General features: G+C 33.8%; 1 protein-coding gene across 1 annotated transcript; it reads right to left on the reverse strand.

Moving 5' to 3' along the window:
- Positions 1–291: 291 nt before the first annotated feature.
- Positions 292–1,901, reverse strand: LOC131609533 (fasciclin-like arabinogalactan protein 10). Its single transcript, XM_058881246.1, has one exon. It carries the CDS (start codon positions 1,759–1,761, stop codon positions 487–489), a length of 1,275 nt encoding a protein of 424 aa, XP_058737229.1. The 5' UTR covers positions 1,762–1,901; the 3' UTR covers positions 292–486.
- Between the last annotated feature and the right edge of the window lie 22,125 nt (positions 1,902–24,026).

Below are 24,026 nucleotides of genomic sequence, written 5' to 3' on the forward strand. Positions count from 1 at the left end.
ACACAACAAAATGTGGTGGTCCTCACCAACGATAACATGCATGACCCACAAGTACATACCCCACCATGTGGCTTCTCTCACCTTCACCAATCACCATCATGGAACTCACACCTGCTCCCTCACAAACAAAACAAACGTCCAAAAAGGCAAAAATCATTATAGAACGCACCACATCATATAACACCACCACAAAACCACACCATTTTCCCACTACCACTCAAAAATTAACACCACCACAAAACCACACCACTTTCCCACTACCACTCAAAAATTAAACAACATTGCACTGTATTAAAAAAAAGCCAAAAACTTAAATTAAAATATAGTACTACAGCATCATTCACGTACAACGGTCCATACCTAAATTAATTTATAATAATAAATAAAAATCTCTAATCCAATCACATTCAGAGAAGAGAGGAAAAAAAACTCAAAATTAAATTTAAATTACAAAAAAATAAAACAAGAACACGCTGAAATTACAAATCAGGACATGAAAACACAAGAAATCACAAAAGCAGACAAAGCAGTCACTGTGAAAGTGACAACACCAGAAGCTTTCACGTGAACACCAGCAGATTTCCCGGAGCTGCTACGCTCCGCCGCAGTCGACGGTGCACCCGCCGGAGAATCGCTTGGACTTTCACCAACAGGAGCCGGAGGCGAGGCAGGTAATGGAGTAGGCGCTTCACCCACCGGAGACGGAGCAGAAGCAGGTGTGGGAGAAGGAGCACCGGCAGGCTCCGGTGCCGGAGCAGGAGACGGCGACTTAGCAAACAACTCAGGAGGAAGAAGCACACTGTCAACAGAGTAAATAGAGATCGGAGTAGAATCCAGAATAGTATCCGCGATTCTGGATGAATCAACGCCGGTGTGAAGTGTAACAGAATCACCGGCGACGGTGACAGAGTAATCAAACTTCCCGGCGCCGTTCGCGGCTAAACTACTGATAGGATCTTTAGTAGTTTTCAAGGATCCGATAGGAAGATATTTAGCAGCTGCATGATACTGTAAAAGTGAAACGGTTTCAGCGTTGGTGAGTTTGGTTAAATCTGGAACTCCGTCAGCTTTGAAAGCTTCATCGTTGGGTGCGAAAATGGTTAAGCCTTTATCAGCGGCTGATTGGAAAGTTTTGATGAGACCGTTAGATAGGATTAAAGAGGCAAATGTTTTGCATCCAGCTTTTTCTATTAGAGCGGTAATGTTAACGTCGGAGGAAGGAGGTGGAGCGGTTAGGATTCCGGGAGCGATGATCGGAGCGGAGATTTCAAGGACGGAGATGTTGTAAGGGATTTGTTTGATGGATTTGGTGTAGGAGGAGTCGAGTTTGGATCCAGGTGTGGCGGAGCCGAAGCCGACTTTGCCGCCTTTTAGGTCGGTGATGTTGACGGATCCGATGTTGCCTTGGGCGTTGCCGGTGGTTTGGAGGAGAGTGGTGGAGAGAGTGGTGCCGTTGGTGATTTGGTGGAGTTTGGAGTTGTCGAAGTAGTCGAGGAGGATGAGGAGACTGAGGACTTTTTTGACGACGGAGAGGGGGTGTTTGGAGGTGATGGAGGAGAATGCGGCGTTGTTGAGGACTAGGACGGTGATGGTTTGGCGGGAGTTGATTTCGTCGGCGAGTTTGGTTTGGGAGAGGAAGTTGTTGTATTGGGAGTAGTCGGGGTTGTCGGAGAGGATTTCGGTGATGTTGTGGGCGGAGATGGTGGTGGTGATGGAGAGGAGAAGGAGAGGGAGTAGGAGGAGGAGAGGGTGGTTACCCATTTTGGGAAATGGGTTATGGTAGTGAGTGTAGTGAGGAAGAAAGAGAGAGATGCTTTGAGTGTGTTGAAGTGAAGTGTGGAAGAAAGAGCAAAGAGTTAAAAGATGGGAGTGTTGTTTGTGTAGTGATGTGTTATGTGTGCGTGTTTGTGGTGTTTGTGGGGTTTGTTTCTTTAACCATGGTTACGGGTAGGTAGGAAACTAAGAATGTGAATAAAATAATTAAAGGAAATTTGCACTTTTTTTTTTCTTTCACAGCAGTACTATTTTTGTTAGGTAAAATAGTAAAAAAAATTTACCGATATGCCACAAAAATGAAAAATTGCCACATATTGAAAAAAAAAAAATTTAAAGTATTCTCTTTTGCAGTTGGGGTTCATCCATATATTGGCTGACCGCATGAAGAAAAATTCACGTAGTTAGGGTTTGGCTAACTTTTGGACGAACTCTTGAAAAATTGTAGAAAATTTGTTAAATCGGTTAAACAGGATACCTGACTTAATAAGTGGAAATTTGAGGTTTTCACATTTGTTAAGTCAGGTATTTTGTTTAACCGACTTAACAAGTTTTCTGCAATTTCTGGAATTTTTCAAACGTTCGTCTAATGCATGGACGAACCTATGAAGGGGAAAATTTTAGTATTCGTTCAGCCAATGTATGGACGAACCCCAACTGCAAAAAAGGACACTTTAAAACTTTTTTGTTCAACTTATGACATATTGGTATTTTGTTTTATTTTTGTGGCATAGTGATAAAAAAATCCAAAATAATTTTATGAGTATATTTAAAAGAAAGTAGATTCACTTCATTGTTATAATTTTCGTGTATAATTGTTCTATTGATTTCATCAAATATTTATACTCGTTATTTACTTCAAAAAATAATGGATTGTTTTAAGAAAATGAAGAAAAAAATATAAACCCTTAAAAGATTAAGGTAACAAGATTTTAAAGGTGCTAATGAATAAGATAGAAGTCTTCTGTCAAAAAAAATAGAAGACTTCATCGTTCAAATGACTTTTTTTATGATTAAAGAGATAAAAAGATCTGGACATACTCTTTTTGACAAAAGCACAGTTGTATGAGATGACATACATTGGATAAAAAAATCTTTAAAATAAGTGAATAAAGTTTAATTATGATGAAACTTATAAAAATTCAAAGGTCATGCGAGTTATTGCGGTCTATCTTAGAACGTGGATGATTGTTTATGAGTACGTATCCCACATACTTCCCACCATCAGGAATCACTTCCTTTATGCATTTAAGTTTTGTAAGTAATTTCTTCTTGGTTCCAACCTCAATTGAGTATGTGTTGCCTGATATAAAGGTGATCAGGTTTGATAAAGACAACAACTCATTCTCTAATTGAGTTTGATAAAGACAACCTCAATTGAGTATGTGTTGCCTGAATTATTGTTCTACTCACTTTTACTTAAATGTATCGAAACATAACTTAATTCTGCTAAACTTAATTTCATAAAAATCAATTCTATCAAACTCATTTTTGCTAGAATCAATTTGTCAATCGTCAATCCAAACAAACCCCATGTTTCACATTTTGGATTTCTATGGTAAAAGTTTTATCAAAAAATTGGCTATCTTGCTTATGCATGTCAGGTTTTTGATGAAATTCCTAAACAATATGTTATCTTAGGAACTCACATTGGAAACGTGTAATTTTTCACTATTAGTTCTATATGTTTGTCTTGTGTTTGTTGGAACATCTGTACATGCTATATAGTACTCACTCCGTCCCAAATTATAAGATGTTTTGTCCATTTCACGGGGCTTAAGAAATACAATTATTATTTTATGGGAAAGTGAAAAGATGTATGACTTAGCAAAAGTACCTTTCAATAATTACATTGGAAAGAGAAATTAAAAAAATTGAAAGAAGAAAGATAAATAAATAAGAGAGAGTATATTAGGCAAAAAAGTCATTAATAATGTATTGGGATTGTAAAATAACTTATAATTTGGGACAAATATTTTTGACAAAGTAACTTATAATTTAGGACAGAGGTAGTAGAAATCATGCATTAGAAAAAGTTCGAGTTAAAGAAATGATACCAATATGAAGATATCAAACTTCAATTCAACTCATGTCTTAATAAATTATTTGTCGCATCAAATAGCATTGTTGATGTCATCTTACGTTCAATTTGCATTGAATAAAGTACTTTAATGAAACAATTTGCATTGAATAATTTACAACTATTTAGTTGAGTTCGTTTCCCATGCAATTTCCTCTGATCATGCATAAATTTTGAAGAAATTAACCTCTACCCTCTATGTCCCACATTATTACTAGTAGAAGAACATTCATTATGTATAAGGATTGCAAGGCATAAGATGATAAAAATAACGGTATTAGAATTAAATTGCATGAGTTTAATGTTTCATTTTATGCAAGGTATGTTAGTAGAACATTAGTACTTCCAATAGGGTCACTTATGGCAATGAGTTTGAACATATATTGCAACCATACTAAGAATTGGTGAGCCACCAAATTTATCATTGTTAATTCTCTGGTTTTTTGTTGGCATTATGTTTGGTAAAACTAACTTAAGTAAAGATGTTGAAGATGTTCTATCTTCAATTGATGAGACATGTCAAACAAATATGTCTTATCCAGGATCATTCAACATCGCGTCCAGGGCACCTGGGTTGGGTTTTATTGAATATGTTCGTTACAATTGCAGAAGATTCTTGGAATATTATGCAATCCTATGCGGCGCTTAATTTAAGGATAGAAGATTTTATCTGTTTTCAACATATTTGATTGGTTTCTAAATTTGGAGAAGATTTAGGAAACTAATATTTGAAGCCCTATCTTCATGGAGAAGATTGTGGAAGATTTTTTGGAGTACACTGCAACGATTTGATGCTCAAATCCAGACCAGAAGATCATTAAAAATAGCAAGCATCAAACCCATTATTTTGTGGGAACTTACATTATAGTTTGTGTTAGGGTTTGTGTTAGGGTTTGTGCAGTCTTGTCTATTGTAAGTCACTCTAATATCACATTGATAGAAGAGTTTAATGTTTCCATCGAGTTGTAATTTCTGTGTTCATTCATAAGCTTTTAAGCATTGGATGACTGTATATTTGTAATTGTATTGAGGGGAATTTGAGGTGGGCCTCATACCTAGGTGAGTCTTAGGTAGATGTTAGCACGGGTAGTGATTAAGTGATAAGTCAGTAAATCGAAGGTTATTTACGTGTGAACCGGAGGTTGCTTGCATAGTAATTTGAATTGATACTATCATAGAGAATTTATCCCTAGATTGGTAGCCCCCATAGTAGGTATTATTGATACTGAACTGGGTGAGCAATTACTTGTGTTCTTTAAAGTTTATGCACTGCACTTTTATACCTTGTCATTGTGTGTGTTTGGAGAATGGTGTCATGACATCCTTTGGGACATCTTTAATCTGAACTCCAGAATTTCAATCATTTTATTGAATATTGGAACATCTTTAATCTGACATCCTTTGGGACATCAAATTGCTATCAATATGTGAAGATTATCTTTGATAGCAATTTGATTACTTCAAGCTATTATTACTTTTATTACATGATATAAATAATGTTGTTTCATACTCTTCTAATCGTTTATTAACACATTATGTCTACATAAAGGAATATCATGAATCATATTTTTATGGTAGTTTTACTTCATAACTCTAACAATGATTGCATTGCAGACATTAATTTTCATGTTTTACCCTAAAAACATATGTGTGATGGTCTCAGAAAACATTATAAGAGAGAAAGAGACAACAATACCTAAGTTACGTTATGATGACAATGGAAAGTACTCTATTACTATTTTATCATCCACAACACATAATTAAAAAGTTACATTTTAAATTTCTCAATAAACTCATATTGATGATCATTGTCTTTATTAAAAATATGTTGGTACATGCTAAAATAAAATTCATGATTCACCAAGAGGATTGTGTCAAATGAATGACACATAACACTTTATTCAAACTTCTACTTGAAGTTTTTTCCTTTACTCAAGAGAAGACATATGTAATAAACCACAAGTTCATCACAATTAACATTGCTTCAATATATATCCCATACAATAAGAAATATCATATGCATTTATCAAGTAATGTTTAAAAAACTCATAATGGGATAAGTTAATCCTTTCAAATATTATCTACTTTGAACCTTATATGACATAGACTAAGGAAAGGGATGAGATTATTTGTCAAAAGAAGACATTAGTCTACAATAATTCAAGTGATTAATTGTTCACATTTTCAATGAGAATTCAACAATAAAAATATGCTACTTACTATTGCCATTGTAAAAGGTGGGAAGACTCAAAATAGTTGTCACAAACCTAAAAGATGAGTGTGTAAGGCTTGAAGCTTTTATTTTATTGTATTCAGTCCATACATATAGTTTCAGCTATGCTCCTTTATTATAACTAATTTTTAAATATTGATTAAATTCAATTTTTTCATAAAAGCATTTGGTGTCTACCAAACATAGATCATTGACCCTAAAAAAATTATTTTTTATAGTTTGGGCATGCTTTAAGGAAGAAAGTGAATAATATATCAACAAAGTGTATACGTTTGAAGCAAAGATGGATGAATCCTTATAAATCTAGACAAAATATTTATTAAACAAACTTAGCCTAAGGAGAATCTAAGTTTAATATGAGTATGATCTTAGGCCTTCAACAATGTTAGGCCCCATCCAGTCCTTGAGTTAAGATGATATGACATTAGTCTTTTATGAAGTTGACCTCAAGCCTTCAACAATGCTAGACCTGACCTGACCTGATCTTTAAAATAATATATGATATGACTTTCATATCTTATAAAAATGACCACATCCTTTTTCACTTCAATTTCAATGCGAAGGATCTCAAAATCCTTTATAGAGAAGCATCACCAAACAAGATAATTCAAAATCACTTCACATTTAACTAACCAATGTATAATATTTTAGTTGCTTCTTGCATAAATCTAAATTTAAGAGAAAAAATATATAAGTTAAGAATGATGTGTCTAGTCATAATTTTAAAAAAATAATGGGTCGACCTCTAACGTCACATAGTGACAAAAAGACACAATAAACAACGTGATATCTAATAAATACTATGTTTGATTACTTGGTAGGAACATTATATATTTAGTATATTATTTTATTATACACAAATTTTACAAATTAAAAATGTAAGTTATGAGCTTCAATTCTTGCACATTCTATACATATGACTTTGTTAATTCATAAATCATGATATAAACAATTGTATGATTTTCTTTACTACAAAAGTATGTAGGAGAAACAAATATAGTTCTAATAAAGAGAGTATGAAAAAGTTATATGTCAAATCATACTAAACAAATTGAACAAAGTAAATTGACAATTACATAATACTCAATTGAAATATTTTTAACCATATACAAAAGACATGTGTGTCAAGTGGACACAATCACACTTTAATCCATATTGATACCACTCCATAAGAAAAACACACGTGAGAGACAAAGATAAATTTTATCTTTAAAATATCTATGTGATTATTACTATGTCTACAATAGCTAAATTCATATACATGCACACTCTAATACAAGGATAATAGTCTATTTCAAACCTAGAACTGGAGAAAAATTGTAGGTGTTTTCATGATTGGCTGCATTTGTGGTAAAACATTTATGGGTGTTTAATGTCTTGACTGATGTCATGACATGATTTATATGGTGTTATGCAGGTTGCATATGTTTAAGCTAATACAGGTTTTTGTTAGTGATTGTCATGACTGATGTCATGACATCCATGTCTGACAGCAGGAGCTGTTATGTTTTATTTTATTGTTTCCTGATTTCTCTCAATCTACAATTTAGGAAACTTTTTATTGTGTGTTGAATATTTCTCCTAGAAGATTTCGTTAACAACACATTTTGTAACAACCTGATGACGTGTAAATTAGGTTAACTTGGTTAACCCTAATTTGGTTCGTGGAAAGCCCGAGGCCCAAGTGCTGCATATAAGAAGACTGCAATCCTAATTTGGAACGCATAGAGAAAGATTTTTTAATTGTGAAGAACTGTAGTTCTGTAGCTCTGCTTTTTAATCTCTTGTACTTCAAGCAATTGTCTTTTGATGATTGTATTGGAATAGGTTGTTTTTGTTATTTGTCATTCTAAGCTTTTAAGCACGAGTGTGTGTGTCTCTTGATTGAAGCTTTTAAGCAAATCAAGGTGTGTTTTTGAAGTGTGTCTTCTCTCTTAAATTTGTTTAATGTTTGTTTGTAATCACTGTTGTGATTGAGGGGGAGTGAGTGGAGATACTCAGGTCTAGGAATAGATTGAAATTACATTGGGTAGGTCTTAAGTGAGGAGTTGTAAACAGGGGAATTTAACTCCGAATTAATTATTCTTATATTGGATTCCCCCTGGCTTGGTAGCCCCTAGAGTAGGTATTGTTGTATACCGAATTGGGTGAACAATTTGATGTGTTCTTTAATGTTTTTATGCACGTTTGTTTTAACGCTTTATTTTGTCTGAGTGTGGATGTCATAACATCCAGTATGATATTGCGTGTGAGTAACTAGAATTTTCAATTGGCATCAGAGCAGGCACCCTGCCTGTTTACATCTAGGTGAGATCTAGGGACAACAAAATTCTGGTACTATGGAGAAAGAATTGTTAGTGTTTGGGAATAGACCATCCATCCTGGATGGCTCTAACTATGACTACTGGAAACCTCGTGTTGTAGCTGTCATAAAGTCTGTGGACAGCAAGGCCTGGAGAGCTGTAGAAAATGGATGGAAACATCCTGAGAAGGTTATGGAAGATGGAACCACTGTTCTAATTCCTGAAGAACAATGGAGCAAAACTGAGGAAGAGCTAGCTTTGGGCAATTCCAAGGCACTAAATGCCTTGTTCAATGGAATTGACAAAAACATATTCAGACTTGTACTGCATTGTGATCTAGCTAAAGAAGTTTGGGATATTCTCAAAACAACTCATGAAGGCACATCCAAGGTGAAGATGTCTAAACTTCAAATGCTTACCACCAAGTTTGAAAATCTCAAAATGAAAGAGGATGAAACCATTCGTAAGTTCTACATGAATGTCCTTGAGATTGAAAATAACTCAGGAGCCTTAGGAGAAAATATGTCTGAAGAAAAGCTGGTAAGAAAGATCCTCAGATCACTGCCTAAGAGATTTGCTATGAAGGTGACTGCTATATAAGAAGCTCAGGACATCAGCAACATGAAGCTGGACGAACTCATTGGTTCTCTACAAACCTTTGAGATGAGTATTTGTGAGTCTGTTGAAAAGAAGAACAAGAGCATAGCTTTTGTTTCCAACACAGAAGATAATTCAAGAGAAAGCAATGGTGGAAGTGATGAAAATTTATCAGAAGCCATAGCCATGCTTGGAAAACAATTCAACAGGTTCATTAAAAGGGTTGATCAGAAGTCCAGATCCAATGTCAAGATCACTTCCGATGACATCAGTAAGACCTGTGATCCTAGTAGAAGATTCAAAGCTAAAGAGAAATCCAATCATGGCAAAAGGGTTCAATGTCATGGATGTGAAGGATGTGGACACATTAGAGCTGAATGTCCTACCTACCTCAAAGAGCAAAAGAAAGGGCTGTCTGTCACTTGGTCTGATGAAGACTCTGAGTCTGAAGAGGAAACTGCAAGACATGTCACAGTTCCAACTAGTGTATATGCATCTGATGATGATTCCAGTGATGACGAGCTAACCTTTGATGAACTTGTTGTCTCATACAAGAAGTTGTGTATCAAGAATGCTGAAGTTTGCAAATAAGTGGAGAAGCAAGAGATAATCATAAAGAAGCTAGAAACTGAGAAGAATAGACATCTTGCGACCATAGACTCTCTCAGTAGTGAAGTGAGCATGTTGAACTACAAGCTTGATCAAATGACTAAATCCTGCAGAATGCTGAATAATGGAACTGATACTCTAGAGGAAATTCTGGAGCTTGGACAAAGAGCAGGAGATATGTCTGGGGTAGGATTTGTGGCTAAAGAGGAATTCACCTCTGGGATCAGGAGATCAAAACCTGAAGCTTGTGTGACAAACCAGATGTCAGCACCAATGTCACAACATCAAGGAAACAGAAGAAGGTGCCATACGAAGAAGAAATCCCAAAGATGGATGTGTCACCACTGTGGAAGATTTGGTCACATAAAGCCATTCTGTTTCAGACTAGTTGGATATCCAAACCAAACTCATCAAGCCAAACCTAAACATGATGCTCTTAACAGAAAGCAACAGTGGATGGCCAAGAATGTTGCTCTAGTAGCACACACTTCTCTAAGAATGTCTGCCAAGGAAGATTGGTACCTTGACAGTGGTTGCTCAAATCATATGACTGGAAGAAAGAACTTATTAATAGACATCAAACTTGAGGGAACCCGTTATGTGACTCTTGGTGATGGAGAAATAAGAGAAGTCAAAGGTGCTGGCAAGAAATGAGGTCGTGGTGTTCCTAATCTGAATAATGTCTTACTTGTACGAGGACTGGCTGTAAATCTTATAAGTATCAGCCAACTGTGTGATGAAGGGTTCAATGTCAGGTTCACTAAAGAATAGTGTATTATTACAAATGGAGAAAATGAAGAAATCATGAAGGGAGTCAGATCTAAGAATAATTGTCACCTATGGGAGCCTGAAAACTCCAAGTTTCCTTCTGCGTGTCCCTTGGCCAAAGAAAAAATTGAGGGTAATCATCCAGAAAAAACTATCAAACTAGAGGTTCCCGTGCCCAGAACAAAGAACCAGATGGAAGAAGTGGATGAGTCTGATGATGAGTCTTATATTGAAGAACTCACCGTCACTGAACTTGCTGCTTGATATTCTGAGACGTGTCTAATAAATGAAGAATTGAGCAAAAGATTGACAATGTATAAAAATGCTTATGCACTATTACAAGAAGAAAGAGTAAGTCTCATGATAAACATTGTTGATCTAGAGAAAAAACTGCGAAACACAAGATCAAACAATAAGACAGCAATGGGAAGTACTCGAGACACAAATATTAGCAAGTCAGAGATGAGAATCATTCCTAACAAGAAGAAGAGAAAGAAGTTCAATCAAGAGCTTCAACATCCGGAAAAACACACACATGTCTCAGCCAAGAAATGCTATCAATATGGTAAGATAGGTCACTTGAAGTTCTCATATCCTGAAACTCATACATCTACCAGAAGAAAGATCCCTCAATAGGAAAATCCGGCCAAGATAAAGCCACCTCAGCTGAAGTCATGTATTGACACTAAACACTCAAGTTGTGACAAAAATGAGGAGGATGGTATAAGGAAAATAGGAAGCTCTAGAAGAAGGAAACCTAGACAAGATGGAAGTCACCGAAAAGACAAGTGCATTCCTGCTACAAGCAAGAACACGACAATACAGTGGGACGCTGTAGAAGAAGGTGAGACTACTACCTCAGTAGAATATGAAAATGTCAAAAAAATGTCTTAACATCAAAATATTATGAGAACACAATTGTGAGCAGTAAGACAAACGAAGTCTCCGGAATTGATGAATACTCATCCGTCAATATCCAAAATGTTCTCCATAGGGAGATTATTATTCGAAACCAAATCCCAGAAGCTGTTAGAAGATCAAGGAAATCATCTGCAACTTCCTGTAATGCTCACAACCTTCACCTAACAAAAATAATGATGAATGCCCTTAATGATATCTGGACTAGAGATATGAAAAGAGAAGTCTATTTGTTCAAGGCGAGTATTGTATGGAACATGGTCCCAAGGAAGCTATCTACTGGTCGTCAATTTCATCTAAGAGAGGAGCCACTAGAAATAGACCAAGCTATAAGAATCTGGATGGAAAGAGCAAAGGCTTCACAAATTAACCTGAGAAATCAAGAAAGCAAGGAGAGCATGATCTTTCTTATCACAACTGAAGATGTAAATCTGATGATGGGTATGATTCCTACAAAAAATTTAGATTGATCTAAATTAAGTTGGATACATCAAGGTGTATCTAAGCAGAATGTCAAGGAGGATGTCATAACTATACCCTGCTACATCATTGGGCATCTCTACATCAAAGATTGTGTGAAGGAAAAACATATTACAATAAAGAAGTCGGCCACTGATCTAGATGTTACTAATGAACTAGATGTGAAAGTTTCCCCAGTTCACAAAAGGATTCTTCAGTTTCTATCCTTCTACAACAACTCTAGTGTGATCTCAAATTGCTCTTCTCCCACGGAATATTGCTTAAAACTCACTCACTTCATTGAGATGTCTCAACAATCACCGTCCTTATCTTCCAAAGCAGGGTCTTACTTAATTGTGCACACTGAGGTAACTAGTCCTAATAAGATTCTGAATGATGCACAGTTAAAAATGGTGCATATTTTGAAAACCGAGGACTTAACCAAAGAGACTGAAGATGATCTTAAAAATGATGACAATAATGTTCCTGACAATATCGATGACATTGACACTGAAGGCTGCAGTGTTGATGAAGGAGATGGCGGTACTAGTATGTCCAATAAAGGTTCTAAAGCTAACAACATGCTTGATGAGGGCACTAAGAAAGAAGATCTTGATGCAACACAGGTTGAAAACTTGCAAAGCAAGTTAGAAGTCTGCATCTTTGAGGAACCATAAATTTCAAAAAAAAAAAGAAGGGAGAAGACAGTTGGTTACTTTTATGGCCAAACAGGGGGAGTAGTAATGTCATCCCAGAACCAGAACAACAAGTATGTGTGGTCAACAATTCTGATATGTGTACCTTTGTGTTGATCTGTTTAATTGTGTGCAGTATAGTAGTTTATTTCTGTTATACTTGACAGCTGCTCATGTGGTGTGGTATGTTGTACTGTATTAGCTCTGATTGTGTATGTTTTTGTGTTTTCTGCTGCAAGTGTTTCTCTGATATGGTGTGACAGGTTGTTTTAGCCAAAAATTTGCCAAAGGGGGAGATTGTAGGTGTTTTCATGATTGGCTGCATTTGTGGTAAAACATTCTTGGGTGTTTAGTGTCTTGACTGATGTTATGACATGATTCATATGGTGTTATGCAGGTTGCATATGTTTAAGCTAATACAGGTTTTTGTTAGTGAATGTCATGACCGATGTCATGACATCCATGTCTGACAGCAGGAGTTGTTATGTTTTATTTTATTGTTTCCTGATTTCTCTCAATCTACAATTTAGGAAACTTTTTATTGTGTGCTGAATATTTCGCCTAGAAGATTTCATTAACAACACATTTTGTAACAACCTGATGACGTGTAAATTAGGTTAACTTGGTTAACCCTAATTTGGTTCGTGGAAAGCCCGAGGCCCAAGTGCTGCATATAAGAAGACTGCAATCCTAATTTGGAATGCAGAGAGAAAGATTTGTTAATTGTGAAGAACCGTAGTTCTGTAGCTCTGTTTTTTAATCTCTTGTACACCAAGCAATTGTCTTTTGATGATTGTATTGGAATAGGTTGTTTTTGTTATTTGTCACTCTAAGCTTTTAAGCACGAGTGTGTGTCTCTTGATTGAAGCTTTTAAGCAGATCAAGGTGTGTTTTTGAAGTGTGTCTTCTCTCTTAAATTTGTTTGATGTTTGTTTGTAATCACTATTGTGATTGAGGGGCAGTGAGTGGGGATACTTAGGTCTAGGAATAGATTGGAATTTTATTGGGTAGGTTTTAAGTGAGGAGTTGTAAACGGGGGAGTTTAACTCCGAATTAATTCTGCTTATATTTGATTCCCTCCCTGACTTGGTAGCCCCTAGAGTAGGTATTGTTGTATACCGAACTGGGTGAACAATTTGTTGTGTTCTTTACAGTTTTTATGCACGTCTGTTTTAACGCTTTATTCTCTCTGAGTGTGGATGTCATAATATCTAGTACGACATCACGTGTGAGTTACTAGAATTTTCAAAAATGAAAGACAATTTTAAAGATTATGCAATGTTACATATAGATTGTGTTATTTAAAATATTTTGTGGATAAAGGGACTACAAATAGCCTCAATAATAGCAAAATAAGTTTTCTCACTTAGCTCTTTAGTTAACACAAATAGGAACTTGAGAAGTCATAAAACTAGGGCTCCCTTCTTAACTTACCATTTTTATGAGGGACCAGAGTTATTATAGCACCCTAGAGCGGCCCTATTCCGGGATATTGTTTGGCATAACCACCCTCTTATCGTTGTCTTCTTCCTCTTTGCCCATGTACATTACCTTTTCCTCTTCCCCTCTTTGAATCACTCTTCTCATCTTCTCCTTTCTTTTCTTTTATTTTTGTTTTTCTTTTCTTTTCTTTTCTTTTTCTACTTCAATTTTGTTTTTTCTTTTTTTTTCTTTTTTTTCTTCTACTCTATTTTACTCTACTTTATTTTCTTTTTTCAGTTTCTTTTCTTTTTCTATTTTCGTTTTTCCTTTTTACTATCATCTTTTACTCTTTTTTTTACGCTCTTTTTATTGTCTTTTATTTTCTACTATGTTTTTCTTACTCTTTTTTTTTTAATTCTTCTTCCCTTATTTTTTTTAAAAACTCCTTCCCCTGTTGTTTTTGTTTTTTAATAGTTTTTACTTTTCTTAAAAGTCTTAAACTTATTTCAACTTCTCTAATATTTTTTAGAAACTTACTACTCTTCTTTCTCTTTTATTTATAGACAATGGCACCACCTTTGACTACATCATTGAATATTGTATTTGTTGCTTCATGTGGTTAAATGTTTAGGCCAACTGATAGTAATGTTGACATAGCATGGAAATGTAATCATTAGAAGGATTTAAGTAGAGAAAGAAGACATTAACTAGGTATAAAGGATGATGTAGTTTCTTGCGTTAAAACACCCCCTGATGTTAAAGCACTATTACATGCTGATTTGGTTGAGAAAGAGAGAATTAAAAAATGAGTGGAAGAGATGCTAGTGCAATTAGATGAAGATGTTAATAATGAAATTAAGGAAATACGAAGAATTCGAAGTAGAAAGAGGCTTGTTGAGCCTCTTCACATGTTGTCAAGAAGACTAAAGTTCCATTGGATTTAATGTTTAAGAAGAATATGGACACAAGCATCAATGATGTGTGTGATAAAGAAGCTAAGGCAAGAACTATATAGTAAATTGCTCGTTTATTTATAAGAATGAAGTTGGATTTAATGTAACAAATGCAAAAACCTTTAAGTTGATGTTGGAAGTCGTTGGAACATATAACACCCCCAATTCTATACTAAAAAAATAAGGCATACATTTGCATAAATCAGAGTAAAGAAGCATGCATCTCACGAGGGCGTTACACATATCTCAAAATAAAACAAACATTTTATCTTTAAACATGCAATGGTCATTTCCAAATAACACGGGATTTAAAACAACATGCAAAACCACAGCGGAGTAATCATCTCATCAATTAAATGGTATAATCGGATGATTCCCATACATCATCCACCATGTCTCAACATCTCGGCTCAAGGCCACACATTAACAAAATAACATATTCAAATACGAATACAATATGAGTAAACAAATATCTCATAACATCGAGTCATAAAAACATAAAACCCAAATCCCATGTGTTACATATGACCAGAGCACAAGTGACTACTTAGTCACGACATTCTACAAGAGATCTAAATTCCTAAGCTAAGCCTCCTTCGAAGCACCACTATCCTCGAAAACCTGCGCGTTACCAACAAAGGATAACATTCAAACAGAAGGGTGAGAATTCAACTTCTTATAGATAAACATAATATGGGAAATGTAAAACACAACAAGAACACGTTTCAAGAATCCATCACTCTTCACATAAACATGCATCATATGCAATTAATCAAGATTCACATATTCATATCATACAACCTAGCTCATTCAATTCCACATAATCAAACATGATTTCTAAACAATGTACATAGTCATGTTTCACCAACACATAGATTCTAAGTACATATCCTTTTCGACAACATTCACGAAGTAACAATTGTATTCAAACATAATCATATTCTAAATATACAAGTTATCATCACATAATCACATATACATGTTTTTCCAAAATATATAGACATGTATAAGATTCACCGATGTATCGCAAGTATGAACATATATCACCAAATGCACATATTCATCTATATTCCATTTCACAAAACATCATAGAATATATTTACATCATTGGAATCGTGTCATTAATATTACAAGTATACATGTAATCACCTCTCTTACCTCATGTATCATCATCAATCAAACATAATTCACATATCCACACATATATACATATATCATTAGTACATATAAATTCACATCTACGTCATATATGTTTCAATCACATATATCACATTCATAACATAACAACTATTCATATCAAACGAATCACAAATCCACATATATGCATATCCACCAACATCATTCCACACAATTCATATCACATAAATCACACCACCAACAACATTTCACACCGACACGTGCGACTCTAGTGTGACTCAATGCGATATGCATGTGGATCCCATCCGTTATCATTTCCGATCATGCCGATTGTCTTTCCTCTATAGACTAGATAACCACCTCAAAGCTCCATACGGCGTTAAGCTTTCAAATCCCATTCGGTGTTAGATTTGGGACAAGCAAATAATCTTCGTGAGATTACCCGACATTGCCACTTTCAAAGACTCATGCTTGTGTACGTGTGCAACAAAACAAGACTCATGCATCTAAGACGATCTCTATCTCTTAAACTACACAATCACATATTTCCAACATTGCACAATATACACAACATGACTTCAATGCCAAACAATGCATCACTCAACACACATCAATCAATCACAAGTATTCAATTCTAGCATCATCATTATTCAATCCACATCTCGATACATACACATTTAAATGATCATTATAAACAAGACACATTCAAATAGTATATATATATATATATATATATTCATCCCAACATATCATGGATATCACATCACTTAACGCATCTATGAATATTAGCCATAAGTCATTAATTCATAATGTACACATAAGTAAGTCACATGTTATCCATATATTAACACCAAAATTAAACCATTAAACATCAACCAACTCTATCCTATCATATAGATAATCTCATTAGCTTCCTAACGCTTCGAACGACGCATAAAACGGAGTTACGGATCAAAAGTTACGGTCTTTACAAAAATCTGGCAAAAATGGAAGTCTACAGGTCGACGGATGGGATTCATAGGTCGACGCATGGATATTTTCCATCCCTCTTGGGTAAGCTCTCGTCGACCTATGATTTGACGCAAGGCATTCTATAGGTCGACGCAAAGCATCTACAGGTCGACGCATGCTGAAGGAAAATGGATTTTCCGCTATTTTAGGCTGCTCAGGTCGACTCATGCCTCTGTGTAGTTGACCTATGCTGCGTAAAACTCAGAAAATCACCATTTTCTTCCCCATTCCCCTCATACAACACCCATTAACCCAAACACAATCCATACATCAATTGAAAGCAAAATTGGCACACATATAATTAGGGGTGATCAAAACCAAATCAACCCAATAGAAAACCGCAAACCAAACCGAAACCGCAAAAAAACGCATTTGGTTCGGATTAGTTTGGGTCAGTTTTTACAAAACCGCACGGTTCGGTTCGGTTTGCGGTTTGTATTTTGTAAACCGAACCAAACCGAATCAAACCGCATTATGTTACAACCTAAATTTTACTTAACTCACATCCAACCCAAACTTAAACTTATTATACATTAGCATTATGATTACGAACAATTTTCTCATCCTTACACATATAATTTCAGTCCCGATCTTCTAAAATCTCTAATAACATTATCGCACCTTCTTTGCCACATACATCTTCCATCTTCTTCTATAATCTCTACTCTCTTATATTCTTTCCTTTTCACCTTCTCATTTTTATGTAAATATTTCGTATTTCAGTTTCGTTTTTATCGCACATCTTCTTCTCTAATCTCTCAACACTTTTTTTCTTTTTCACTTTCACTAATCTTTCGTCTCTTCTATTTTTTTGTTTTGTTATAATAATTTTTATATTTTTTTATGCTATTATTTTATGTTTAATATTCCACTTTTGTCTAATTTAATTTTTGCATATTAAATGGAAAATTGTTGTCAAAATATGACAATTTTTGTTGTTATTTGATAGTGTATGAATGTATAAATATAAAATTATGTTATCATCTATATATGTATGTATGGCTCAATAAAATATTTGTAAAAAACCGAACCGAACCAAACCGCATTAGTTTGGTTTGGTTTGGTTCGGATATTTTTTAAAAGCCAACCGAACCAAACCAAACCGCACTATTTTTTCTCTTGCGGTTCGGATGATTTTTTTCGTCAAAACCGCCCAAACCGCACCGCGAACACCCCTACATATAATGTTCTTAATCATGTTTCTAACCATGGGTCATTCATACAACACATTAAACATGAACAAATCATAAAATCTCATTGTTTTATCATAAGCCCTAACATTTTCCAAAACTATGAAATGAAGAGATGAAATATTACACAAACACACATTACCCAATCATGTAAACTATAAGAACTTGGATTCAAACCCTTACCTCTTGAATTTCTCCTTCTAACTTCAAGAAATCTACAATTCCTCTTCTCTTATTCTTTCTCCTCTCTTCTCTTCTTTCTCTTCTTTTCCCCTAATTTGTGTTATCTCTAAAACCCTAGTTTTCCTCTTCTTACTATCTTTCTCTTAATGGGCTTAGTTATGTTATTACCCACCCATCCAATTATTAATTAGGCCCAATACATAGTATACTACTAATAACCTAATTAAATCATAAAACACAAATATGCATATAATTAGATATTTCAATTAATTAGTAATACCACATAATAATTAAATAAACAAATAATTAATAAAACACACAAATTAGCTAAATAAAATATCTAATAAAATCGGGCTGTTACAGAACATATCGTCCTCATTTGAAACCACCGAGCTTTCATAAACTGATGGTTCCACTCCTTCAAAGTGAGTTGGAATATGCAAAAGGTTTGTTGAAAAACCATGTAGTGCAAAGGATTAAGTATGGATGTTCAATTATGTCATATAGTTGGACGGATAGAAAAGGTAGAATATTGTTAAATTTCTTGGTTAATTCTCCCGCGGGAACTATGTTTATGAAAAGTGTTTATTCTTCTGACTATACCATGACGAGAGATAAGCTAGCTGGGTTGTTGAATACTTTTGTTAAGGAAATGGTTGAACAAATGTTGTTCAATTGATTACTAACAATAAAAGTAATTATGTGATGGCTGGTAAAATGTTAACTTTAAAGAAGCCAAACATGTTTTGGACTTCATGTGCTTCCCACTGTATAGACCTTATGTTAGAAGATGTAGAAAATTTTCCAAGGCTTCATAAAGTTATACAAAATGGAATTAAGGTTGTGGGATACATTTATAACCACGCATTTGCTTTGAATCTAATAAGAAAGACTACCAATAATGTCAAATTAGTTAGAAATGGAGTGACAAGGTTTGTTGCCTCTTTCCTTACTCTACAAAGATTGAAAAAACTAGAAAACAAGCTTAGAGAGAAGTTCACTTGTGAAGATTAGGTGAATTCCAAGTGTGTCAAGGATCCTAAAGGAAAAAGGGTAACTAGTATTTTACTTATGCCATCCTTTCAGAATGATGTTGTCTACACTCTTAAGGTCATGACGCCTCTTTTAGATGTACTAATAATGGTTGATAATGAAAGAGACCCGCAATAGGTTACATATATGTCGCAACAGGGTTAGAAAATGAATCAATTGAAAAATATTTTAATTCATATTCAAGCAATTACAAAGTCGTATTTGCAATCATTGATAAAGGATGGGAATGTCAACTTCATCATCTGTTACATGTTGTAGTTTACTATCTGAATCCTGGATATTTTTATAATAAGCCAATAATTTAGAATGATCCTAAATTGGTGAGAGGCCTCCATAAATGCATTGAGACACTTAGTGGATGAAATTAAGTGGAAGATATGATTTCCGTTCAATTGGCATAATACAAGGGTGCTACATGTATCTTTGGTATATATGCAATAATTAGACAGAGGTCGACATTAGCTCTAGGTAAGGTGGAAGTTCATTTTTTACATTTGTTGGTCGCATGATACACTTTGTGTATATCCTAATGTAGATGATTTTTTTACTTGTAGCTGAGTGGTGGAAATCTTATAACGCAAAAACTCCAAATTTGCAATTATTGGCGGTTAAAGTAGTGTTGAGTTTGACTAGCATTGCTTCCGAATGTGAGCGTATTTGGAGCATGTTTGAGTATGCAAGTTTAAATTTTTACTAGGATATTAAAGTATCTTACATTCAAGTATTATTAAACTAATACTTCAAATTATTGTATTTTAGATTCATTCTTAGAAGAGAAATAAGTTGGAGCATCAAAGGTTGCAATACTTGGTTTTCATAAAGTATAACCAATCTATGATTAAAAGATTTAAAATTCGTAACAAGATTGATCGTATGGTTTTGAGTGAGATTAATTATCACATTGAATGGTTTGTTAGAGAGATAGGAGAAGATGGTGAACGTGTAGAAGAAGACTTGATTCATGAAAATGATGGTTTAACTTGGTCTCAAGTTGTTGATACATGTGGGGTTAATGAGCATGTAATTTACACTAGGAGGACAAAGCAACTTGAAGTTTCAAGTATATATAGGGCATCAATAGAACAACAAGTGGTGGTAGAAGATGTTGAAGAAAATGAAGAATTGGAAAATGACGAAGATGAAGAATTGGAGGAATATTTTGAAGAAGAAGAAGAAGACATCTTTGATTTCTATGTTTGTTTGAATTTTCATATAATAGTACTCTAAGTTTGACTTTTAATATGTGATGTTTTGAATTTGATTAAGAGTATTCCTATAATATTTTGAAACAAGATGGATTTGAAACAAAGTAGAGTTTCCAACTGAGGGCGTAGCCATGCTTCACAGTGCAGAAATAGACGGCAACCTGAAACAAGATGGATTTGAGGAGAGGAAGAAGAAAAATATCAATTTGAAATATCATTTCCATTTTGGATTTAGTCCTCCTTTTTAAAATAATTACACTGTACTTTCTGTGAAATAATAGAGTATCAAAAGAGGAAAATGTAAAAATAATTCCACGTCATCAGCGTTAGCCACGTCATTTTTTTAAACAACAGTTTAACGTCATGTACTAATCCCAAAAGAAAATCAAGGGACTCTATCCAAAAAACATATTTAGGGATTAAATTAAGAAACACACCAACTTACAGGGACGAAATGACTATTTAAACTTTAATCTTTCATACATATGTTTTTATATATTATTCATATAACTAGTCCAAAATATTATCCCGTTTTCTGCTATCTCGTTGTCCCATTTTTGGGGTCAATTGCTCCACTCCTCTATCTGGAATTAATAACTCTAAGAGGGGCTTGACACATGATATTTTAGAAAAAGACACTATACACTCTAGTCAGGCTAAATTAACGTATATTGTTTGTTGTAATAACACCTGCTTCGAATTTGTGTTTTGTTATGCAAGAAATGGTAAAAATAACCATTTCCCAAGTATATATTTACTTGTACTTTCTTCATGTCAAGTATATTAGTTGTGCAATTTCATTCTCCCATTTTTTTCAAGCATTTTGTTCTCTTATATTTTTCTCATATGTGATTCGATAGTTTTCGTCTTTTTTTTAAAAAAATAAACAAACACAATTAAAAAAAAAATTATAAAAAAGTTTAAAATGGACTTGTATAATTTCCATCTAACGGAATTTTTAATTAGAAGCTCAAGTGTTTTGTGGAGTCTTTAATTCAGAAAAAAAACCCTAATTTTAGAAGTTGATTGTCACATTGAGCCTAAGTTATTTTTTAAAAAAGTAAGATGAAGAGTGATAATTCATAAAAGAAAAACTATAAAGGGCAAAGTTATTTAAAAATGACTTAATTTTTAGGAGTAAAAATTATAGAAGGTCACCGTGTATAAATTAAACCCTTTTTTGATTAAAAAAAGAGATTATTTTAAAGAGTTTATATAACTTTGTTTTTAATGTGAGAAGAAGACACAATATACCTTGATTACATACAAAAGACGCTTAATTAATCAACAATGTGAAATATAAATAAAATTGATAATTGTTTCAAACTACTCAAACGATTAGGGTGATTCAAATTCAAATTCAGATTATATTAATGTCTATAGATTAATGTAATAATGTAAATATGCAATTATAGTTCTCTTTTGGCTCAAATAATGTAATTCTTTTATAGGAATTATTCATTAAACTTAAAGATTTCCCCACCTAAACTTTTAGGTAACAAATGTGTTATCTTTGGCATTACATATGCCATTATAGTAACCTTGTCTGTGTACTTTTTACAAAGGAAATAGGAAAGGTTGTGGTTAAGGAAAGGATAACTAGAGTTATGAAGGCCATGTGAGAGAGATAGTGGAGAAAGGGAACATGAATGACTTGGTCACAGCTGGAAATGGAAAGAGATGTCATGGCATTTGTTGGCTTCATTGAAGTTCTTTTTGTGAAATGACTTATATGCCCTTTTCTCTGTCTTTCTGTCTTATTCGAAGTCTTAAAATTCTCGGATCCTTTTGATTTGGTGTCTTTCTTGTGTCTATTGTTTGTGTGCAATGGCAAAGAATCTAAGATTTTTCTGATAAGTTAGTTGTCCATTTGTACAAAAATATAAAATCCTTTTATCTTAAATTTTGACATACTATACTACGATAAAAAATTTGTCTAAATATTTTTGTATTAGTTGTGAACAATTAGAAAATATCCATTTCATATAGGTAAAGAAAAAGGGAGAAGAGCGAGGTCGATTTTGGTGAGAAATTTATGCACTATCATCAGGGCCAGTCCTGGGTCAAAACAACCAAGACACAGTCCATGGCCTCAAAAAACATGGCGTCTCAAAATAATTGTTCATGGACTTTATTGAAAAATATTAAGTTATGTGTTCAAATCTTGACTCTAGCAAATATTTTTATCTATTTTTTTCTTCATTTTTTTGTTAAAGAATAACCGTAAATTAATATGCATCATACATTGATATGCATCATACATACATTTATTATTATTATTATTATTATTATTATTATTATTATTATTATTATTATTATTATTATTATTTTAGTTTTATTTTCAAAAAGTAATATTTTTTCTCAAAAAAATATAACCTTTAAATATTAATTAAAGTAAAAGAGAAAAATAAAATTTAAAAATCTAAATTCAAGACTGATTACTAAATTTTTTCCTTTTTTAATTGGTAATTCTTTTTTTTATTATTGTTTACTATTCAATTTGTGTAAATTCTTCAAATTGAAATTTGTTTAATTCGACGGAGTTTGTTATAGCAAAAATTGTTTTGATATAAATTAAAAGAAACATGAAAAATTTGTTTAAAAAAATGCTAGAAGGGGAAATTTTTTTTAAATAGTTAGAAGGTAATTTTGATAATATTAATTGGAATATCACTTTTTTTTTTGTTGGTGATGCTATTTACAGTTTAAATAAATGATGTTATTTTTTTAAAACAAAATTATATTATTTATTAGGGGCCCATTTTTATTATTCGCCCTGGGCCTCTAAAAAGTCAGGACCGGCCCTGACTATCAATGTAAAATCAATCAATTATAAAAGATAAGAATATTGAAAATACTTGACTTTTATCTTATCCTATTTTAGATTAGATAGACATAAATCTTCCATTTAAACGTACTACAAACTACTCTTCAACGGTCCATTTGAAATTGAGGCGGAACAACAAACCTAACAATGAAAAGAATTATGAGAGGTATCACTGGATCAAAACTAAGACACTCTCCAACTTATAAGTTACATTTCAAAATCACTCATATAGATTAGCTCGATTCATTAGTTTGAATCAATGGCATGCTAGGCAGGGGCCAAAGGTTTCTTTTCCCTAAAAAAATTTAAACATTGTTTTGAATGACTTTCTAGAAAAAATAGCTGCATGCAACACCGTCCAAGCAGTCGGGCAATCATTACTTTGTTATCAAAACCAACAATTCAACCTCAAAATCACACTTCGACCCTGGTGGCCAACAACAAAACATATATTCAAGATCTAGAGGCGTTGGTTTAAGACATGACATGAATGACCATCAATCAAAACTACCATATTTATCTAATGGAAAACAACCATAATGGATCCTTAATTTTCCATCCAACGAGAGCTTCACGAAGATCCACATAATTTTTCCCACACATTATACAT

This window comes from Vicia villosa, linkage group LG6 (assembly GCF_029867415.1).
Source record: "Vicia villosa cultivar HV-30 ecotype Madison, WI linkage group LG6, Vvil1.0, whole genome shotgun sequence".
Classification (NCBI taxonomy): domain Eukaryota; kingdom Viridiplantae; phylum Streptophyta; class Magnoliopsida; order Fabales; family Fabaceae; genus Vicia; species Vicia villosa.

What these genes read in the sequence shown, in the direction of transcription:
- LOC131609533 (XM_058881246.1), bottom strand. Translation starts at nt 1,761, where the DNA reads ATGGGTAACCACCCTCTCCTCCTCCTACTCCCTCTCCTTCTCCTCTCC.